Below are 24183 nucleotides of genomic sequence, written 5' to 3'. Positions count from 1 at the left end.
CATTTGATAGGTAATTGCTGGCTGAATAGCATCAAATTGATGTTTAAATGCCATAAAGGACCAAGGAGCTATTTGTGTTCCAGAGAAGATACTATGAGTGGCCAGACTTTTCTGTACACAGACATCAAGAAAACAAGCAGTCAGGCTTCTGGGACCACCTCTTACCCCGTAGGTCCCCGGGAGAGTACAGAAAGGTCTTCTGGGCCACTTGCCACAGTATCATCACCTTGTCCAAAAGCTCTTCATTTTGTTCCAAGGGCAGAGGACACTGTCCTGGACATGTTGTGAAATACTAATAAAAAAACTCATCTTACAGATTGAAGAGTTTTCATTTTTAAAAGTTGAGGAGACAGGGATTTCTGACAGGCCTGGATAGACGGCATGAAACATGACTACTGTGAAATCTGGCCTCCTGAGGCCCAGAGAGATGCCGACTTGAAGCAGTGGTCTGGATAATATAGGCAGGTCTTCAAGGTGTCTTATTAGCATTGGTCACATTGCTTCCTATATGTTAGAATGACTTTGATAGGCAATTTAATTAAACTGCTATTTGTTTTGTAAGTGCAAGTGATTATCTCTTAGTTTTATCCTCTGCTGCTCAACTAGATTGGTCAATGATTGATTTTTTTAGCATAATAATACAGGTAGCCTTCTCCATTGTATACATTTCTTCATGGGAATTTGCTTTGTTTTCTCAAATTATTCCACAGAGTTTAAATTTATTTATTTTTATGGCCAAAAGATGGGACTGAAATAACTTCTGTGGGAAAAAGTGGGGAGAGGACTTAGAAACAACCAGATATTTGTGTCTAAGAACACTGAGATAAGTGGCCAGCATCAGGAAGCATGTAGACTTCTTGGAGAACTCCAGCCCTCAGCTAAGGTCCATGTCTATTCTGGCCCTAAAAATATGATAAGAAAAAGGCTATACAAAGCTGCTAATTCCTCATGAAGTGTGAGGGAGTGGCAGAGTGCCTGAAGAGAGGACTTTCCTCTGCATACATTGCAATAACACAGCCAAAAGGCTGCTGTGTTCGAAGATATCACGTTTGGAGACAATGGCCAGGATTGTGTGCTCCAATGGTGGGGGCCAGAAATCTGAACACAGTCAGGAACAATATAGAGGAAGCACCCTGCCACTCTGCCACGGAAATCAAGGAGGGCTTTCAGGACAATGAGTTCATGTGAGGACTCCTCCTCCTCCCATGAGATCATATAAGTTACACTCCTACTTCTGACTGATATTCATCTGGTACACACCAGTCTGGCCATGTTGATTATTTATGATCAAAGCGTCACCTAACTGATATTGGTTGTTAAATATTGGTATTTTGAATAATGTTCTTATTAATATAACCCATATTTTCAGAAACCATCTTAGAGGAAATTTAGAACTCTCAAAAATAGAGAATTTAATCCATAGCAAATGGGCATTTACCTAAAGAGACTACTAAAAATTTGAACTGCACTAAACATATTAAGCTGGACTAAAATTAAGTTGTCCTTCCCTTTGTCACTAAAGTGAAAAACCCATAAAGGGAGGATCGGATTAACTAATTGAATATAAACAAACCACCTTGTTTCTCTGTGAAATTTGGTGAATTTGCAGCTTTGTGACAAATTCTGGTGTAGAGGAGATTGGAAAGGTTTGGGAACTTCCATTTCACTTCAGTCCATTAGCAATGTTAAATCCTATAAGGCACGGACTTTTATCTCTTTTGCTCACTGCTGTATCTCCAGTGCTCAGAATAAGTGTCCGGCACATGGCAGGCGCTCAATAAATATCTGTGGAAGAAATTACAACTATAACATGAGGCAGACTTACAAAGTATCCTTAAGGAATCACAATACAATTTCAACAAAAGCAAAGAGTCCCCCTGTGACCGCCACCATACTCTCTAGTTTTCAGCTCCCTCTAGGCAGATTATGTTCCATTTTAGGCACCCAATTTAAGAAGGACATTCAGCAATAAACTAGAGAGGACCCAGAAGAGAGCAGGTACAATAAACTTCTGAAAACCACCCCAAAGAAGGAATAGTTGATGCTGATTGAGGAAACAGATGATTGATGAGGGATAGGATACTATTTTCAAATGTTAGACATTCATCAAAGATGAAAATGGAATAAATGTATGATTGCATGTTCGTAACTAGACCTGATTAAAAAAAAATTATGGATAGGCAATTTGGGCTCAATGTAACAAAAATACCGACTTTAGTTTTCCAGTAACGGAATGGATAGCTTTGTGAATCAGGATGTGAGAATTATATTTTAGCTTGTATTTTTCTTTCAGTATTCACTGGTATTGGCCTCCCTTTCCCCTTAACTCATTGTATATTCTTGAAAGCAGAAAACTGTATAATTTGGAATGTAGGGTTAGATTAAAATTTTATTACTGTTAAAAATTATGAGGCCGATCAACTGATTGTCAGTTATCTCAGTCCCTAGGGTCATAAGGTGGCAGACTCAAATCTGAGAACATATCCTTGACTACTGAGTCCATATCTCTCTCATTATCTGATGTCTGTTGCAAAATGAAGTTGCAAATTTTGTAAATGAGGTAAGACTTCGTGAAATTGATGAAAATGTAAGAGAACTGCCCAAGTGACATATAAAACCTTTTACCTTATCTGAATAAGATATTACCTTAATATCTGAATAAGAAAAGTTTGAAAATATAAGGATTTGATAAGTGTTTCAGTGGAATTCCAGCCACTGTGTTTGAAAGTCATTGGAATATCAAACGATAAAGACAGGCCCCTGGCAAAACTGATGGAGCCCTTGAACACTTTTTGTAAATATGATCCTTTTTATATTGGCTTGACAAAAGGCACTCAAAAGATAAAGGATATTGCTTCATGTTGTTATGAAATTGATCAGAAAAATTATCTTACCCAAAAAATAGAAGACAATTTATTTTTGGTCTTACAACTTATACATAGCTTCTGTCCACTTAAGTTTTGTTAAATATTAGGTGAAAAAAAATGTTTCTCATAATTTGTGCTTTTATTTTTTAAGATGAATTTAAAATGAGTTTACCCCCCTCTCCCCCCCGTTGTGAAATTTGGTCTTCATTTTACATAGATTCCATTTTGGTGGACTTTTCCAGCAATACTTATCCTCCAAAAGCACACAGCTCCTTGATTGCTTTGTTTCCTCTATCAGGAATGTTTGTTTGTTTGTTTATTTTTGCTTTGCCAAAAAGGGACAAAACATATCAATAAATGCTACACTTCTGCCTGAGTTGCCCCTGTGGATGTAAAAGAAATGGTTGTATTTTATTTGCCACATAGCACACGGCTAAGGACCTTGTAAATAATCAGTTGATAATTCTTTATTCACCTGCTATTCATTTATTCATTCATACTAATAAGCACTGAGGACATAGGAATAATTCAGTATTCATGGAACCTACATTTCCGAAGTTAAATTCTGAGTTAACCAGTTATCCTTATTAATATGTTACCTATATACATATACAGAAATACATTTTTATCATGAATGTGATACATGTTTATTGTAGATGAATTCTGAAAACAAGAGAGAGATCAAAAGAAATCAAATGTAATTTTACCACTAGGAAATGATATTTGGAAATAGATGCTTATAGACTTTTCTATGTATGCATATAGTATGTGTATTTATACATTTGTATATTATATAAATATATACAAACTATATAAGTATATAAGAGTACATATTTGTACATTATATAAACATAGATATGTTTAAAGATATTTATACTACATATACTATTTTATAAATTGTTTATCTCAGACATTTTTAATAAATATATATCTACCTAATCATAATGACTGAAGGGTATTCCATTACATGAATATGTCATAATTCGTTTATCAAATTTCTACCATTGGTCATTTAGATTTCTTCCAAAAAAATTTTTACTAGTAACAATGTAATTATCTACACATACATTTATATTCATTTATCCATCCTTTTCAGGTGAAATATTTTGTACTATGTTATGGTTGAAGATTTAAAAATTAAGAATATTAACAAAACATTTAAACATTAAAAAACAAGCAAAATGAATCTACCAGATTAGAAGTCAAGATAATGGTTGTCACTGGGGCTCAGGTGAGTGTTTTGGGTGAAAGAAGATGTAAAATTTGTTTCAAGTGCACTTGGATTAATCTATGGTTTGACTCTAGGCATCCGTTACATGAGGGGTGTTCACTTTGTAAAAATGTAACAAGCTGTATGCTTATGACTTGTCCCTTTCCACTTTCTTGTATTTATATAACACATCAATAAAATAAATTAAAAGATTATTGTATAGTATGCCTCCATGTTTAAATCCTTAAGTAAATTCTAAGAACCCAATGCTTAGAATTATCATTTTAAGTTTTCTTAAATTCATGTTGCTAATTATTCTGCAAAAAGTTTGCACCAGTTTTGACTCTTACCAACAATATATACGATGTGATTTCACTGCATTCAAATTGATACTGTTAACATTTTTCTAATGTTCAATGATTTATAAATTTAAAATTTGATTATTTCTCTGTCTAACTTTTTATTTGGAAAATTTTCAAACTTGTAGAAAATCTGAGAGGTACCTACCTGGATGGCTCAGTCAGTTTAAGTCTCTGACTCTTGATTTTGGTTCAGGTCGTGATCTCAGCCCCACGTTAGGCTCCATGCTAACAGCACAGAGCCTGCCTGGGATTCTCTCTCTCTCTCTGCTCCTCCCCAACTCATACTTTCTCTCTCTCTCTTTCTCAAAATAAACAAATTTTAAAAACAAGAAAAGCTGAAAAAATAATATAACAGACACCCTTAGATCCTTCATTATATTTGTCAACTTTCAACTTTTTGCTACATTTTCTTTTTTTCTCTGCCTCTAATCACACCCCCCACACACACACACACACTTAACATAGGCACAACACGTGTGTGTATATATGCACACACATATTATTTACATACATTAGTTTCATTTCTGGACTATTTGAAAAGAAGATTTAGACATCATGACAATTTACCCCTTAATGCATCACTTAAGAGTAAGAATATGTTTCTACATAACCACAATACCTCCACCACGCCTTGAAACATCAAGAGTACTTCCATATTATGAAGTAATATCTAATCTGTATTCATATTTCCACAAGTGCCTCCAATATATACTCCGTTCTGTTTTTTAAATATAGCATTAAATGAAGTTCATTCGCTCATTGCACTTGGCTGTTTCGTTTCTTGTCTTTTTTTACCTAGAACAGCCCTCCCACATACCCTAGCTCACTTTCTCTCATGACATTGAAACTTTTCAAGTCGACGTCACTTGAAAGCCTTCTGTTTGTTTTCAAATGTGTACAACTGTGCTTGGTTTTGCAGGCTTATGTTACACAATTATTATAGGTTTGCAGGAGTGCCTATACCAGCAACAGTAACAAATTTTCATTTTTGCCTATTGGTTAATCAAAGCAAGTGGCTGGATCTCCAGTTGGGCACCATATGTTTTTACTGAGGGGGGAAAAAAAGCATTAAGAGCTTTTAAATCTTACACCTGCTTTGATCTCATGTAAGAAATAAAACTGACGTTTTGTTCTCCGAAATACGTGGTGAGGGTTTTCCTTGATATTGACACGATATATTATTCAATGAATCAGTTAGTATAGAACCAGTTTAAAAGACCTGAAAAGGGAGTGACAGCCAAGAAGGATATTTTGAAGTTTGAAATGATCCCTATATAAATAGAACGGATCAGCATAACTTTGGGATAAAATTAGCCGACAGTTTGTGGGCTCTCGCGTGTGCCTGTTTGCTTGGTGCTGCTCTCCTGATAAATCACAACAAAGCTTCCAGAGGGAGAGGAAGGATGGAAGGCAGCAGCACCCCTGTCACTAAATCTGCAGCTGCCAAGTTAGTTAAAAGAAATTTCCTGGAGGCTCTAAAGTCAAATGACTTCGGAAAACTGAAGGCCATTTTAATCCAAAGGCAAATAGATGTGGACACAGTTTTTGAAGTTGAAGATGAGAATATGGTTTTGGCATCTTATAAACAAGGTAAAACTTATAGGTGTAAGTGTAAAGTCGATGGAAAACAGATTTGTTTTAAATGCACAATGTTGGTCACCCACTCTAAACTAGTAACTCTTGTGGTTTAAGTATGTGTTTGAAATATATTTCTGATTTAATCTTTTCTCTCTTTTTTAGACAGCATCATGGGTGGTATAAATGTGTATTTTTCTTTCTTTTCTCTTCTTTCTCTATCCTTGTGTATGGAATTTGTAATCGTGAACAGTTATATTTATTAATGTACTTTGCTTTTGTTTCTAACTTCTGCCTAACTTGACATAGAATAAAGAAAACATCTCCAGATTATGGCTAAACAGACTCCTAAAATCTATTCCAGACAGTGTGACTGCCTTGGGGACAGGCTGCTAACTCTCTATTAATACAACCACTCGAAGATATATCATTTCTGTATTGATCTGGATGAAAAAGAGGATTTTGACCCCATTTGGAGGGTTGCTGAATGGGAAGGCTCTGCCTTGAGGCACCTTGATGATCCTCAACATGTCAATGAGTTTTCAGTTCAGGCAAAAATCTGAAAACAAAACCAAAAAGTTAACTTTTTTTTCCCTTGGCTACAAGAATAGATCAAAATTGTAGATATCCTCTATACAGAATATCTGCCTTTTAAAGAACTAAGGATAACAAAAATGAGAACTGAAATTTTTTATCTGGGGATTTTCTAGAATCCACACTTAAGAAATCAGAAATAAATTAGAAGTGTGCAGATTCTGATTTCCCAAATCAGCTAGTTAATGGGGGAACTTGAGGAGCGAGGCCATCTGGTGAGCAGACTACAAGCAAACACCGTGTTCTCCATCACTTCTGTTTAAACAAAATAGATGATAAAGTCCTGTGTACAGCATTTGCAGAGAGATAGCAATCCTTTTTTCATGTGGAAAGTACTTTCCATTCATGTACAAATCATCAGCGCCATCAATGTTCAGAAACCAATGTTGATGGTATATATTTTCACACTAATTTACCATACTCTGGTTGTTAGTACTGAAGGAAGGAAATAACAGTGGAGACCAGTTACTGTGTGTGTGACTTTTACTGGAGGGCTTTATCATAAATTGATATTGCTATTTTAACTGGAAGATAATGAAGAGGTCTGTTTTTTGTTTTTGTTTTTTTTTAAAGTGGTTGATTGAGCTCTGTTAAAAAGAAGGAGTGTATCCCATATAATCAGATTACTTTCACCTTACGGATTTGTTCAGTGGAAGACTGTTTGAATGCTAAATTCATTTTTAAGGAATTTTTTAAGCTTATATTTGTGCTAATGTAAAATAACTGAGGTCCAAGTCGGCTCAATTTATGTGACACTGAGCTGTGAAGACTGCCTTTTCGCATCTCCTAAATATGCCAAACTTCATGGATTGCCCAAGGTTCTGAAGTTGTGAGAAAGGAAGTTTTAGGGCAGGCTCCAGGGAGGAAAGGGTGTTGCTTCTCCCGCTTCCAACTGTGTCATCACCCTTGAATCAGAAGAAGACGCATTTTTAATCCTTTCTGTCAATATGCCCAACTCCTATGGTCCTCATAGAGCTAAGTATTCACTCATGCTAACAGATGTTTTCATCGTGTTAGGACCACAGGATGTGACTTTCTATTAGGGAAACAGCAAAGTACACTCTCTGGGAAAGGAAAAAAGTAGAGTTTGATTCTTAGGCATGCCAGGTGAATGTATGCACAGAAACAAGAGGATGTGTGGTCTTATCCTCAGGGTTTATACGGGAACTGTGATGTGGGCATGCGCACACATTTGTATGGATAGAAAGAAGTACATGTATGGGTATAGGAATCTATCTCTTCCATCTTAAACCCAGATTAAAGCCTCATCTTTCTTCAAAGCTTCTTTTAATTTTTTTTCACATTTTCACATGTCTTCCAGCCTAATTATCAAATCTTTTAATATTTCAGTCAGGAATGGAAGTGATAAATAGAATCCTAGTTGCTAGCCAAGCAAAGTTGACCTGAGTGGCTATATCAATTTCTTACATCACAAAGGAATTCCTGGGGAACATTGTAGAGCTGAGCATGCTGCACTGGTTAATTAGTTACTTAGTTAGTTAGAGTTAGTTCCTTTCTGAATAATGCTGAGGAATGAGACCCTTTACTGCATGACCTTGAAGGGTATGTGGCTGGATTAAACTTTGTGAGACTTTATTAAATCCTAGCAGACTTTTTGGACATTGAATGCTATTGGATTGCTCTGCACTAGTTTTTTATTTTTTTCAAGTGCTTTTGAAAGGCTCTACATAGGAATGTGTATAGATCATAAGTGTACAGTGTGATTATTTTTCACAAAATAAACAAACTTAGATAGCCAGCATCCAGATGTGGAAACAGAAACACTACCTGCTTACTTTTAAAGGTGGGAATCTTCAGGTTTTAGTTATTCTGTGGCTTATTAAGCAAGACAATGTTTCAAACCTAGGAAAGATATCATGCTACCTTTAAATTTGCTTGTATGATTAATATTAATATATATTAATAATATAATAATATACTGGAGATATAAAAATATCTCCAGCCATTTTTACTTATTTTAGGACATACAGCATTTTTCATAGAATTTCAGAAAGTGACCACACTTTGCCCCCTAAATATGATATGTCTAAGTGAGTAGACAAGTCAATTAATAATTTCTGGGAAGACAACTTAGAAATCTGTTGGTGAGGAAGTCAACTTGGGTTCTAATCGTGGATCCACCAAATCCACAATCTAACTCACACACTAATGGAAACAAATGTAAATGTGGGTTTCATGAGGGAGGCAGAACAAAGCATCCGGAAGTTCACTTCTGCTTCCTCATCTCACGTGACAGAGAACAAAATCCCAGAGGTCAGTTCAATTTGTGGGGCCCATCCAGACCCAGTACCTAAAAATGATTCTTAAAGTTAGAGAGATCTTGCTCTATTTTTTTAAAGTTATGTTAAACTTCATAATCAAATCTTCAGATAAAAATCATGTCTTTATTAAGTGAAAAAAAAAAAGACCTGTCTCACACTTTGTAAAGCAAATATTAAAAACATTCTGGTTGGCATTTGGGATAACTCCAGGAGCAGAGCAGAGGCATGTGTCTTTAAAGCAAAGACAAGCAAGCGAAATTCCTTCTACCAGACAACCGCTTTCAAATGGGAATGCCATGAAGAAAAGTTAAATACATGCCCAACTTTTGAAGTGCCCCATGCAAGAAGTAGTTGTGAGGTCAAGGGTTTTCCATGATGGGAAGTTTCCTGCGAGCCCAGCGTGCAAGATCCAGAGTGAACGCAGGGTCTGTAAGAAAACCCGGAGCTAGGTCCTAGGTTCTCACTAGTTTTCTCCTCACTGGAAATGCCAACATCCATAAAGCTGTTTCACAAGGTTTTTCCAACTACATATTTCGATTCTCTCTCTGATGTATGAGCCTTGGCGCGTTAATGATACAGGCAGAATATCATACTTATCTCTTGGGTATGAAATTCCCTAGTCAGCAAGGTTAATCAGAGTCCTTTTATTAATCAGTGTAATGCACTCTAAGCACTTTGTTTATGGCCCACAGCAGCAGCTACTTTGGTTGGTAGTCATATTTTTAATTAAAATAACCAATGAATGATTTCACGGGAAAACTTCCTGGCAGATACTCTATCTACTTTACTAAGTCACAACTTCCTCCCAGATATCTTGAAAGCTCTTATTTCCACTCCCTTAATGAATAATCTCTTTATCACCTCATTTTCTTCTTTGCCATAAATTTGCTCTCCTACTTTCCTATTATGATCTTAGGGTTCTTATCCTTCCCTGGATGTTCAAACTTGTTTCTTTTAAATTTTGCATTTCAAGGTGATTCTTTTTTTTTTCTCCTGGGGGAGTTCTGAGATTTATCCTGAAAATATTAGCTATTAACAAAAAAAGTCAAGAATTGTCAAGAATTGTGCATCAGTCTATAATCCTTCAGGATTGTGTAAATACGTGCACATGGGCAGAGCAACTGTCTGCTAATCCAGCCACGAGCGGCGGGCCCAACCTTTGGCTGTAATAACAGAGGCTTCTCCTGTGTTAGGTTCTTTGAACTCAGATAACATTATAGCTGATAACTGTCGCAGAGCCCAGGTTTAGCTGAAAGTTTACCAGAGATGTATACATCCCCCCCCCCCCAACATGTCGCAGAATCAATTCCTTCTTCCAAAAGATGGCCCTAAAACACTTTTCTCCTTACCATATTTCCTGAGCTGGATGCTTTCCACTCAGTTACTCAAGCATATCTCTTTGGTTTCACATTTAAATTAAACACACACACACACACACACACACACACACACACACAAGATTACTCTGCATATTTTTGTAGGCGTGGATCTTCTAAAATCCTTTTAGGACTTTTGCCTACAAGTGCTGTGAAATACGTGTAGCCGTCAGATCACCCGTGGCTGTTTAAAGATTTGGGGGAACCCAGAGTTTGAGTGGATCTGTCAGTACCTGTTATACAGGCATGAGCCCTTTATGCTACTTAATCTTATTCTTATTTGTGAAGTGAAGGCTTTGTCAAGACCTTCTCTAAATCCCCTGCGTGCTGATAATCTATGATGTTATGAAGGGGAAATTATATAAACAGATTATGTGTCATGGTCTGGGGAAGGTGAAAAGTAACTGTAGATACTATAAATCCACACGGGCAGGGCCTGTATTTGAGAGTCCCTGCGGGGGTTTTGCACAGCCTCTCCTCTTCTAGGTTAAAGAGTTGGCTCAAGGAGAGCTCTTAGAGTCATTGCTACACAGGCTGCAGACCTGTGGGAGGAGCCGGGCATGAGTGGCTTAGGTTAGTCGGGGGCAGCAGCTTCCTCACCCTCCTACTTGGGGGGCTCGGTGCCAGGTTCCGTTCCATTCCTGGACTTTGTGCCCGTCTGAACACACAGACGGCAGCCTGGCATCTGCAGAGGTGAGCAGAGGGGGGCTCTTTGAAAGACAAGTGCTGGGGCGCCTGGGTGGCTTAGTCGGTTAAGCGTCCGACTTTCGCTCAGGTCATGATCTCGCGGTTCGTGGGTTCGAGCCCCGCGTCGGGCTCTGTGCTGACCGCCAGCTCAGAGCCTGGAGCCTGTTTCAGTCTGTGGTTCCCTCTCTCTCTGACCCTCCCCTGCTCACGCTGTCTCTCTCTCTCTCTCCTAGAAATAAATAAAACATTTAAAAAAAATTATAAGAAAGACAAATGCTAAGAATCAACCACGTGCCAGGTTCCGAACTCTGGGACAATCCTGCCCTGGAAAGAAGGATAAATGTAAAGAACGAATATGTGCGATTAGCAAATTGTATTTCTGTTATGCTGCTACGGCCGCTGGTTATATTTTAGGGGACCAATTCTGATGTCTTGGCATTTCAGTATGAACACAAGAATGGTAATAGGTGCTGCATCACCGTGGTTTTTGAAGATGGCTTTGCCTCAGGTTTGGCCCTCAGAGAGGGTAGGTGTCGTAGAAAGGACACTCTTGCTCCTTGATAAAACGACCCACGGCTGCAGCCTCATTTTAAGGTGTGAGTGTTATGTGGTGGCCTCCTTGCTACGGACTGTTTCTTTCCTGCTGAACCGGGGTTTGAATTATCCAGAATCTACCCCTCTCCCCCAGCACACATACCACAAGCAAAAAGCTCTGCCACATGGCTTCAAGATACACTTCAAGATACATAATCTGCCCCCTTTCTGTTTTTCTATTCGGCCTCTACAGGCACCAGTGATGGTGCCTCGCTGTCATCCGCCTGAAAACATTTCCATCCGGGAGAGGATTAGAGCCACAAGTTCACCCACGGGGTGGGCTGAGTCCCCAAACCTGGCTGTCCCTGGCGCTGATTTACTGGTGACTGACTATGAGCAAAGGACATGCAGATGAAAGGGGCTGAGAGACTAAGGAGGACAGATTCATGTAACAAGTGGGCAGGGAGACTCTCCAGGTGCTACTGGGAATGTAGAAGTAAAACACCAACAAGCCCTGCACTTCCGTATGGGAGCTGTGGCGCCTCTCAGATGCCTCAGGTCCTTCCTTCCTTCCTTCCTTCCTTCCTTCCTTCCTCGCGGTTTGTGAAGCGGGCTTGGCGCGAAACCTGCTCTGCTTCCACAAAGACAGACAGATGGAGACCCTGCACCGCAGACACCCTGAGTCCATTAGCCTGGACTGAGGCGGGCGACTTACGGCTCTAGCAGGCTGAAAAAGCGGCAGTTTTCTCCTCTGGAAAATGAAAGGCTTGGACTGGATAATCTTCCCTCCAGCGCTAACATTCTGTGTGTTCTCTGATTTTACATCAAAATGGTGTTTTCTTAATCAGCTCTCGACTGCTTCCTTTCCGAGATCATTTTTCTTCCCATTGCGGAAGCCGGCACGCGTTTCCAATCAGTTGGTGCGCAGAGCTGCCAAATCTTTGCTGCTAATCAGCAGGCAAAATATACTCTGGTTTCCAGATCCGGAACCAGCTTCTTTCCGAGACAGTTAGAAGAGACTCGCTTTGCGAATTGCCTGTTGAGGAGATTTGAGCGCTGCAATGACTGATTAGGTATTGGTGTCAGTGCGGTTCGTTCATTATCAAAAGCAGGTTGCGTACCGTACAGCCTGAAAACTCTGCTCAGAACTCAGAGTCAATGTGCATAGCTACATAGAAATGTATTAAAAAATAAAATAAAATAAAAAGAAATGTATAAATGGGTACATACACATGTAGTGTGAGTGCCTGTTCACACACACACACACACACACACACACACACACACACACATTACAAGTGCAGGAATGACCATTCTATAGCCCAGAGTACCTGTGATACTAATTGTCTCTGGCAGAGAAAAGTCCATATCAACAAATACCTTCCATTGTCAGCATCTGGAATCTCAAATGAGTATCTTAGCACTCAGTTTGATAAGTTGAATACAGATTCCTACATAAATTCAGATAATCCTAAGAGGGTCACACTTTAAAAAATTCTCAGTTCATTAGACTTTAGTGTGAATTAACTTTGGATTTCTTTTTCAAGAGCAGACTTGAATAAAGGGAGAGTTGAGAGGGATGGAGAGCAAAGTGGTCAGAATTCTGAATGGAATGAAAAAGGGATCTGTGTGTGTGTGTGTGTGTGTGTGTGTGTGTGTGTGTGTGTGTCTAGGTTGGAGAGTAGGCAACCGAAAAACAAACTTCAGGTTGGGTTCATTCATTACTTCAGAATTAATTAGTGTTGTGTACATCCCTATAGATGGCCTTTTAAACTAAATTATCTTTTCCCCTACAAACAAGGGGGCAATAGTTTATTTTAATTTTACTTATTTTTACAAATAGTTACGTGTGCACGACGTGCTGAATTTAAAAGCTCAAACGGGGCATCCAAAGACACGTAAATCTATGATCTTGTCTCCTAGCCCCCACTTCTTAGAGGCCACCACCATAATCAATTTCTTGTTCTAGGGGTTGATAAATATTTTCACATATGATAGCATATTATGCACACTGGTCAGGCCCTGCTTCTCTTGCTCAATGATGTATCTTGAGATTTTTCCATATCAGTATCCACAAAACTGCTCTCTTGTTTATAATAGCTGTCTAGTATTCAATTGTATGGACACCCCATAATTTTTTAAACAATCTCCTATTGATGAGGATTGAGATTGTTTCCAGTTGTCAACCATTAAGAACTATGCTATAGTGAGGTGTATGTTCTTGTCCACAGGCCAGGTTATAACTCCTGAGAACTTTATACTTTTCACAAAGAGTTCAGTATAGATGGTATCCTTGGAAGTTGAACAGTACAGTGGCTCCTATAGGGCATTTCACACACGAGCTACTATACGTAGGATAAATACCCAGGAGTAGCAGGTGTGTAATGTTTCTCACTTAAATGAGGGGATTTTGTTTCCTGACCACCCGGCTCACTGGTAACAAGTTCATCATCCTCTGAGTGCCCTCCAGATGCTCATCGTTGGTGCCCAAAAGTAGTCACAATATTCTGAATTTATTCTGACCTCATCTAACCAGTAAAGAATACAACTTTTACAACAAGTGCTCTTGTTTTGGGCACTTCACTTTTATTAATGTAGCTTACGATCGTATTAGCTTTTTGCCAGCTCCATCCCACTGTTGGCTCCTTTTGAGAATACTGTCAACTCAAATCCCTAGGTCTTTTCTCAAATAGATTTGAGAAACCATATTCCATGAAACCATGAAGCCATATTCCACTTACCTTGTACTTGTATGGTGGAATTTTATAACTTAAAAGGAAACTTCTGTTTTATCCATGTTAAAATATGTTTTGTTGTTTCAGCCCTGGAGTCTCTTCTAAGCTGTTGAGTTATCTCTACATCTTTATCCGGCCATCAATATTTTATCTTTCTGAAGCTATTTTCCATTACCTACTCATAGTGAGCTTAATGCCATGGCTCTAGTATTGACACTGAAAGAAGTTTTATACAGTTACATTTGTTATAGATTGTGAGACATGTGAGAGAGAGGCAAAGAGAGGGAGGGAGAGGGAGAGAAAGAGGGGGAGAGAGAGGGCATTTCCAACAACTAATGGGAAAAACTTATCTAAGATCTCAGTTCTAGGAACAGCTATGCTTCTCCTGAGCAATTAATTTGCGTATAGCTTGTGGGCATAGTTAATTGTGCAATACATCATGTTTTCCTATTTATTTTGGCTGCTAGGAAGTTCAAAGGCAAATTTGCAATGTGGTTCTAGGGTATAGGACACAGTTTATATTTTGTGTACCTATCTTACCCATTGATCACTTTTTATTTTCCTACCTTATTTTTTCCCTTTGCCCTTGTTTTCTAGATCATTTAAAAATCTTGTGTAGAATTTATGAGTTGCCTTAAATTCTTCTTGGGAAAGAACTATTGTATAAACCAACAGGCAGGCGAATAAAATCTTGGCATGACAAATTTTTTAAAGACATCAACTACACTCATACTTTAGACTGACAACAACTGGTAAAGTAAGCTTGAAAAGTTTAAGCTTGTAACTAAGATATTTGGAATCACTCAAGACAATGTTTGGGACTTAAAACAATAAAAGTCTTGTGTAACTCACCATGTAAAAAAGAATGCAATTATGTAAATGAGGTCTCAAACTCAAATGCCTTGAAGGGCCAGGAAGATAAAGTAAATAAAGAAACAAGATAATGCAGAATAGTAGAAACAGAGAGACTCATGAGTGCCTATCCCACTCAAGTACATCCAAGTATGCTTCTAAACTAACATTGCAGACCCATCAGTTACTAGTTTATAGCATCTGAATCACTTCCCCCAATTTTACAAATGTGACCAAAGTAAAAGACTTTGTAAACCTCCTCACAAAACAGAGAAAAATCCTAGGCCAAGAAATGAAGCTTTCTTCCTTTTCTTTTTCAGGTTATTGGCTGCCTAGTTACAAATTAAAGTCTTCCTGGGCGACAGGCCTGCATCTCTCTGTCTTGTTTGGTCACGTGGAGTGTCTTCTGGTGTTACTGGACCACAATGCTACCATCAACTGTAGACCCAATGGGAAAACCCCTCTTCATGTGGCTTGTGAAATGGCCAACTTGGATTGTGTTAAAATCCTCTGTGACCACGGAGCAAAGCTGAATTGCTACTCCTTAAGTGGACACACAGCTTTACACTTCTGTACAACTCCTAGCTCCATTCTCTGTGCCAAGCAATTGGTTTGGAGAGGTAAGCCTTTCTGGGTGGCTGACACCGTCATCTACTTGCACACCCATGGTATTAGAACCTGGTGATCTTTACCTACTTTAGGTAACGAAGTAGACATCCCATTCATAAGCCTCATTTAGAGGGCCCTGAAAACACACACACACACACATATATATATATATATATATATATAACTGTATGTGTTGGTCCAGGTTATTTAGTGATGATCACATAGAAATCATTATTTTTTCATTGTAGGAGGCTTATTAGTTTACACCTTTATTTAACAAATGTTGATTTAGTTCTTATGACATGTCAGTTAATGTGCTAAGTAACTGAAAAAAAATAGTTTCTGCCTTCAAGAAGCTATATTCTAGGGGCACCTGGACGGCTCAGTTGATTAAGTGTCCAACTCCTGGTTTCGGCTCAGGTCATGATCTCATGGTTCCTGAGTTCGAACCCTGCATTGGTCTCGGCGCTGACAGTGCAAAGCCTGCTTGGGATTCTCTGTCTCCCTCTATCTCTGCCCCTCCCCTGTTCGCCCTCTATCTCTTTCTCTCTCAAAAGAAATGAATAAAGTTTAAAAAAAGAAGAAACTATATTCTAGTAGGGGAGATAAATACTAGCAAAATAAATTTGTAAATATGTAATAATAAGTTGGGAAAAGAGCAAAATAAGGTATTATGGAAGAGAATGTCAGGAGTGAACTATTATAAAACGTATAAAGACTTCTCTAAAGATATGACACGTAAGCTGAAATTTTATGAATGAGAGGAAACTAGCCATTAAAAAAGGAGCCAAGAGGAAGACAAAAAAAAGGAGCCAAGAGGAAGAAGCGTCCAGGCATAAGGAATAGTAAATGCAAAGGGGATGGGTTGAGAAAGAGTGAGGCAGAGGATCCAAAGTGGGCTTTGCACTGACAGCAGAGAGCTCAATGCAGGGCTTGAACTCACCAACTGAGAGATCATGACCTGAGCCAAAGTCGGATGCTTCACTGATTGAGCCACCCAGGTGCCTCATGATACCACTTTTTTAAGATGTAAAGAGTTGAGGAAGAAGCATATATGTGGGAAAGATCATTAAATTAGTTTTTTAAAAACCAGGTTTATAGAGCTATAATTTACACACAGTAAAATTCAGTATTTTTGAGAAACACATAGTCATGAAACCATGACCAGAGTCATTTCAAAAAGTTCCCTGATGCCCTTTGTAGTTAATCACCTTGGTTTACCCCCACCCCCAGCAGCCACGTGATCTAGTTTCTGATCCTATAATTTTGTCTTTTTCAGAATGTCATATAAATTAAATTATATAATATGTAGCCTTTAAGGTTTGTTTTTTTCCTGCATAGCGTAATGCCTTTGAGATTCATCCATGTGGGTGCATTCGCCAGTATGTTGAGTCTTTTATTGCTGAGTAGTATTCTGTGTATAGATGCAACACAATTAATCTGGTCCCCAGTAGAGGGACATTTGGATTGTTTCTAGTTTTGGGCAATTTGGGGGAAAAACTGATATAAACATTTGCATACAGATTCTTGTGTGGGAATGTTCTCATTTCTCGTGGGTAAACACTGAGGAGTGGGATGACGGACTGTATGATATATTTACAAGAAAACTGCTAGACTATTTTTCAAAGTAGTTGTACGTTTTGCATTCTGACCAGCAATGCATGAGTTCAGTGCTCTCCATCCTTGCCAGAATTTGGTAATGTCAGATTAAAAGAAAAATTTATTTTAGCAAATTGAATAAGTATATAAAGTGTCTCATTATTATTTTAATTAAAATTCCCTTAATGACTAAGGATGTTGAGTATGTTTTCAGTATTTATTTGCCAGCTGTGTATTCACTTTGGTGAAATACCCTGTTCATATCTTTTGCTCCCTCTCCCCTTTATAAAATTGGGTTGTTGGTTTTCTTATTATTGATTTGTGAGAGTTCTTTATATATTCTGGACATTAGCCCTTTATCAGATATGAGGTTTGCAAATATTTTTATTCATTCTTTGACTTTTCATTCTTTTGTCTTTGAAGAGCAAAAGAATTTAATTTGAATAAATTCAATTTATCACTTTTTATCTCTTATGATTTACGCTTTGAGTGTCCTCCCTAAGAAATCTTTGACTAATCTCAGTAACAAAGATTTTCTTCTATGTTTCCTTCTAAAGATTTTATAATTTTAAGTCTTACTTTTAGGTGTTTGGCTTACTTTGAGTTAATCTTTGTATATGGTGTAAAGTACAGGTTGAGGTTGATCTTTTATATATATATTGATAAATTATCTTATATATCCAACTACTTCAACATCTTTTACTGAAAAGATTGTTTTTTCACCTCTGAATTGCCTTGGTATCTTTGTCAATCACCTCTGAATTGCCTTGGTATCTTTGTCAAAGAGGCGAGAAATGTATAAATCCACTGATCTATATACTTTTTGCTAATGTTTCACTCACTTGATTTCTGTAGTTATATATTAAGTCTCAAAATCAGATTGAGTTTCCCCAGATCAGTTTTAAACATGAGAAGTTTCAGATTTCTTTTAGACCTCAAAGTGAATGAATCAAGGCTGTACTTGACATAAACAAATGGATTTCAGAAGAGAGCTCTGGACTACAGCTGTAAGTTCAGAAATTGTTGGCCTATAGATTGTATTTGAAGCCAATGAAATCACTTGGATAAAGAGTGTAGAAAGACAAAAGAGAATCCAGGACCAAGCCGTGATAAATTCTTACATTTAGATACTACCAGGATGGAGAGAGGCCAATAAATGGGAGTGAAGTGGACTGGTAAGTGAAGTTGGAGGAAACCCAGGAGCATTTTTCGTCTTGTAGAGACTATGAAAGAGGCAGATTCAAGAAGGAGGAGGTGGTCAGCTGTATCAATGGCTATTTGAGAGACTTAATTGGTTGTTCATTAGATTAGGTGACAGACTGATCACTGACAAAAGAAGTTTGGGGGAAATGGTAGGTGTAGAAATCACATTAGAATGGTATAAGGTGTAAATGAGAGGTAAGAAACTAGGGATGGCACATATAGATGACTATTTAAAAAAATATCTGGCTGCACATGTAAACATAAGAAGAGCATGATTGCTGAAGGGGTTTGGGGGACACAGGAGAGTGTTACCTGCAGGTAGAGATAAAAGGGAATGTTTGTGTGCTGAAGGGAATGATTTAGAGAAAGCAAGCAGCTGGAAAATGCACAAGACAGAATAACTGAGAGGTTCAAATCTTTGAGGTTGAGATGGGGTGAAATCCAGAGACTGTGAGGTACACCCCCAAGTTTAACAGATGGTTTAAAGTAAAAGATGTCTTTAAAGACTGTTCATTGATATGGTGGTGGAGAGATGAAGGAGATCATATCTGATAGCTTTCCCCCCTCACTTAATGTATGAAGCAAAGTCATGAGCCAAAAACAAGAGAGAAAGTGTGGACATTTTGATGAGAGTGGGAGGCATGGAAGAGTCATGGGGGAAAGAATGGTAGAACAAGCTTAAAGATGCCATGGTTTTCTCAACTTGTGAGTATGGTGGGGGGGGGGGGGGACCAGTCCCGCTTATTCTCTTTCTAGCCTGCCCTGAGGGGAAACGTCTAGTGCGGAGACCATGGAGAGGGGCAGGTGTCCCCTGGGGCTTACCCACCTACACCACGTGGCCAATACCACCATTCACATTTACTTCTGCACTGATGGTTTTTAGATTTCATTTTTATTTTAATTCACTAATTCAAAATGTTAAGGTTTTCATTTTTAAATTTTTTAGAAAGTTAAGAAATTATATTATTTGTTGAACTATTGACTTTTCATATTGCTGCCTTTTCATGTGACTTCATCAACCACAGACTGACAGAAAGCTGCCAAGGCTTTCACTCCCCAGAGCTGTAATCAGAGGGAACCTCATTCCCAGAGGAAGTGCTTTTTGCGCATCTTCTTTATCCCTATTGAAATAGGGAGACCTCCTGGAGATGAGAAGGAGTAAAGAGGTTGGGAGAGACCAAGCAACGTTCAATCCCTGTAGGTTGACACTAATGAATTAGGCTAATAACAATCAAGGAGGAAGAGTGGAAGTCAATTAAAGATCTACTTACTCTTAGATCCATGGCATCAAAGGCCAAAGCCGTAAAGAAAAGAAAGATGAATTAGAGAAAGCAAAAATAGTTAATGTCCACATGGCAAACAAATTATAGCATTAAAAGGCTGTGATAAAATGGGAAAAAATATTTGAGACTATGTAGGCATAGGCCCTCTTTATACCCTTAATATAGAAAGAAAGCTTTTTTTTTTTTTTTTTTAGAAAGAAATTTAAAAATGAAAGTAAGGAGATTAACAACAAAGAATGAGAGAGAAAAAGAGAACAAAAGACCAAGATATTTCAGGGGGAAAAAAAAACTAAGTATATAAACAACAAATATAGATAGCATAATGATCACCTGCCTTGGTTATCAGTGAAATGTTAATTAAGATGACAGGTGCTTTTGTTGTCATTAACTACATTTAACAAAGATACAAAAGATGACAGTACATCTGTTAACACACACCGAGATGTGCTCTCACACACTCTTAATGGGATGTGGATGGGTACCAGCTGGATGTCACAAGCTTGAAAACTTTTGTAACTCAGAAATTACCCCTCTAGGATTTAGGGCTAATTTTGTACCTTTTGGCTGAGATGGGCTGTCATTTCTGAAGGGTCCCCAATTCAAACTTTGGGCATTAGCTCTACACAGGGTTATATACTGAGTCAAAGAGATAACTGAGGAGAAAGAAAGAAGACATTTATCATGTAATAGAATTGTGCTTGGTCATGCACAATTCTGTAGGACACCAGAAATTAAGAGACTTTTTCCTGATTCTATAAGCCTTCAAAATATTGTAGTTACATTATGTTTTCTTCATATTTTTGCATCAGAAGCTTTGACTGGTTAAGGAATACATTTAAAATATACAACTTAAAAATATATATTGGCATTCTTCATATTTAAATATATTTAGAGTCACAAAAAATTTGCCTGATTTATTTTTGCTCTCAGAGATTTACTTATATTACTGAAAAACTGAAGAATATTTGCATAGTTAAGAGAAAACTTTCAAGCTGTGTTACTTCCATATCATATGGACATTAAATATTATGTTGTAAAAATGTTCATTGACATGGAAAATGTTTTAAAAAGAAGTTTAGAGTATGAACTGCATAAATTTATTTTTCTAAAAAGTATATATGATTGTGCATATTAGAAAATAACAACCAAATTATCAGAGTCAAACCTGGTATCATAGCTAATGTTTAGCTGTAGCTAAGGAACTTTAAAAAAGCCAGTTTGTTGGTCTAGATCCTTACTCCTAGGATAACATGTGTTTTTTTTTTTTTAAGTGTGGTGCCTGGCAAATATATCAAAAGCAAAACAAAATGTGAATCAGGTAAATGGGGAAAATTCCACCCATTTTACGGATGGAGAAATTGAAGGAAAAGGTAAGGTCTTACAGTAGGTCTCCTGGTCTGGAAACTCTAGAAGACGGTGAGCATCTTACATTCCCTCTTTTGCATTTTAATGTCTTTAGCCTCTGGACAGTGCTTGGCACATAGGAAGTACTCAATAAATGGTCTCTGACTGATCTGGGAATGGCTCCAGGCGCCTTGAGTGCATGGATGGGAACTGCTGCTATCTAATAAATGGAAACTGTTGTGTTCATGGTTAATGAAATGCGGTTGTTGGTCAGTTTCACCCTCTCTCGGGGAATAGTTAAGGGATGAATTTTCTTTTTTGGATTATGTTGCAGGCACTTTGAGGAGAAGTCACATACATCACTTTGTGGCTGGACACAGGGAATTAAGACAGCACACAGACAAGGGAAGTAAGTCAGGCTAACATTAAACTTCGGACCAGAGAAGTCCATTAGAGGAAGAACCAATGCCATGGCAACTGAAAACCGATGTAATTTCATTTGCTATTTAATGGACTCTGTAGAAAAAAGTGCTCTTTGTGGAAAAGGCTAATTGAGGCCAAAAAATTGCATGCAATTTTCGCTTAAAGGATTTTGCCCTATTTTTTTCAACGTTGCAGAGCCTGCTTTATCCCCATGCTGGATTTTGTCTGCTATTTTTCTGTTTGCCTCTCTACTTAATGCCCCCCATCTTCTGGCCTTTGTTTCCTTTGGTATTAGTATAATAGTGCTCATCAGTTGAGAGGGCTTATTTACCTCAGTGAAAATGTCCTCTCTGTGAATCTTGCATTTCCCTACGAATAAAGAGAGTCAGGTCAGGTTCAGCTGGCTGAATAGCAGCATATTATTTCTACCTATTCCCATTCGTAAGAGGAAAATGAAAGCTGCTTGCTTTACTCTGCATGAAGCAAATCCTGACAGTTGGAGGAAAATTTGTTACTGCAGGAAAGCCATAAAAATTCAAATGTTTCCTACCAGAATGTAGCATGAGGGCGATGTAAAGGAGACCGTGTCTTTTAAAAGACCGTCCCCTGCTACTTGGTGTGACAACGACACAAGTTACCCACATGTTAGGAAAGTCCCTGTTCAACCATGAGAACATAGCAAGTCCAATATCATTGGACTTCCCTTTAGTCTAAAAGTAGATACGCTGGCTTGACAGGCATCCCCCTCCCCAGTCTCTCACCCTCCATGTCTTTGCGGATCTTCAATGATATGTCGTAAGAGGACAAATTGGACCATCCCGGTCCTCTGCAAACAACTTTGGGGGTTTTTGCCCCGTCTGCTGTATGGCTAGGACCACCTGTACAACATGAATTTAATATTTTTTCCAAACCGACATTACTTATTCAATTCAATTTTAAAAGAAACTTTGCATCACTATAAAAATCGGTCACTATAAAAAGTAGAGCAAGATCCCTTGCCATTCGTAGAACATAACAGTAACAGGAAATAATGGGCGATGAAATTCTTGGCTTCCATCTACCCAGAGACCCTCTTCTGTCAGGTGGCAGAGAAGGACTCAGAAGCCTCATCTCTGGCTGCTGTTTCTCCTAGAAGCAGCGTCTGCAGTGATTCTGTTCTGAATGAGTGAACTTGAAATTTATTTGCAGGCCGTGTCTCTCACCCAAGCAGGTATTCCAGCCCAGGAAAGATCAACCCACATAAGATTGTAACACACCATGGGAGACGCGGCCTTGAGCAGTGCTTTCTGAAGTTAATGGTCTATTTTGGTGGTGAATTTTAGAAGCCCCCCCCCACCCCCCTTTTAAAACCAGGAGTGAAACAAGTTACCACTCTCACCAGCTGTGTCATGGAGGTCCTTGCGGGCACAAAGAAAACAAAAAATAAATAAATAAATAAGACGTACGAAGATGAGAAAGCAGGAAGCAAAACTGCTATTATTTCACACAATATGTTTGTCAACAACAACAACAAAGAAAATCTAGGGTCAAATGATTAGAATTAGTCACTGAGTTCAGCAGAGGTACTGCGTTTGAATATACCAGAAACAACTGGCAAGAAATCATGTAAGAAAAGATATATTTACATATATTGTGAGAACTTTAGGTGACCTAGAAAATATATTCAACAAAAGGGTGGCAAAAATACAAAAATTGACTGAAAGACCTTAAGAGGTTACCACATTCACGGTTCACTGTGAAAAATGTAGTTCTTGATGACTCCCACCTGTGTTAGCCACTTTCACTTCTTTTGGGTGATTATTTTGATGTTCATCTCCGTATTGTTAAATAAATACCATTTGTTTGTGGGCAACAAAATTTGTGGACAACATTGAAAAGAATAAGTAGCAACATGAGCAGTTTCTGATCATCTGTTTATCATAAAGGGAGATGAGGACCTGGCTCTTTTTCTACCCCACCCCCCAACCCAAGTACCTTTCCTGTCCTCCATCCTCACAACACGATGACATTACAACCAGGAGGCTTGTAGTAAACTAGGATAACTTCTTCTTGGTATATTTCATTTTCCCTGGTGGTGTTTCATTTTTTTTTAGTTTTCTATAATCATCACGATTTTAGCCCCAAACTTTTTGCCAACAGTTTTAATGTTTTATGAAAATATTTCAATTCAACGAATAGATGGTCATTTTCATTTTCTTACCAAAAAATCCCTTCTGGAACCTTCAGACTTGCTCCAACTGCTATCCTCCTAGGATTTCGATTCCCCATCACCCTAGAATTTCCCTTTGCCTCTCACTCATGTTGGGTTTCCTGTTCCTTGGATCCTGAGTGTTTCTCTATTTGGTTTGGTCGAGTACTTCCTCTAGTGGATTTCTGGGAAGGAAGGTGAGACTACACACCCCCCAGAATGCATTTATCCTACCCTCACGTGGCATAGAATTCTAGATTGATAATCATTTTTCTTTAGAATAAGGAAGGCATTTCTCCATTTCCTCCTAGTTTCTAGGACTGCTGCTGAAACATTAGAAGCCATTTTATTTCTGCATCTTCTGTAGGTGACCTATTATCTCTTGTCTGGAGGTTTTAGAATTTTCTTTTTCTCCTTAGTGTTCTAAATTTTCGTGATGATCTGCTTTGGTGGGGGTTTA

At 38.2% G+C, this 24183-nt stretch overlaps 1 protein-coding gene across 1 annotated transcript in view; it reads left to right on the top strand.

Annotated features, from left to right (window-relative positions):
* Positions 1 to 5842: 5842 nt before the first annotated feature.
* The window catches only part of ASB4 (ankyrin repeat and SOCS box containing 4), a 58640-nt gene continuing 40299 nt past the window's right edge, over positions 5843 to 24183 (top strand). The window contains exons 1-2 of the mRNA XM_039236279.1: positions 5843 to 6029; positions 15395 to 15694. Coding sequence (XP_039092210.1) covers positions 5843 to 6029; positions 15395 to 15694 — 487 coding nt within the window. The remainder of the gene's footprint in view (positions 6030 to 15394; positions 15695 to 24183) is intronic.

Source organism: Hyaena hyaena, unplaced genomic scaffold (genome assembly GCF_003009895.1).
Source record: "Hyaena hyaena isolate Hyena2069 unplaced genomic scaffold, ASM300989v1 scaffold_109, whole genome shotgun sequence".
Taxonomy (NCBI): domain Eukaryota; kingdom Metazoa; phylum Chordata; class Mammalia; order Carnivora; family Hyaenidae; genus Hyaena; species Hyaena hyaena.
Note: the sequence above shows the minus strand (reverse complement) of the source record. Positions and strands in the feature narration are given on the sequence as shown.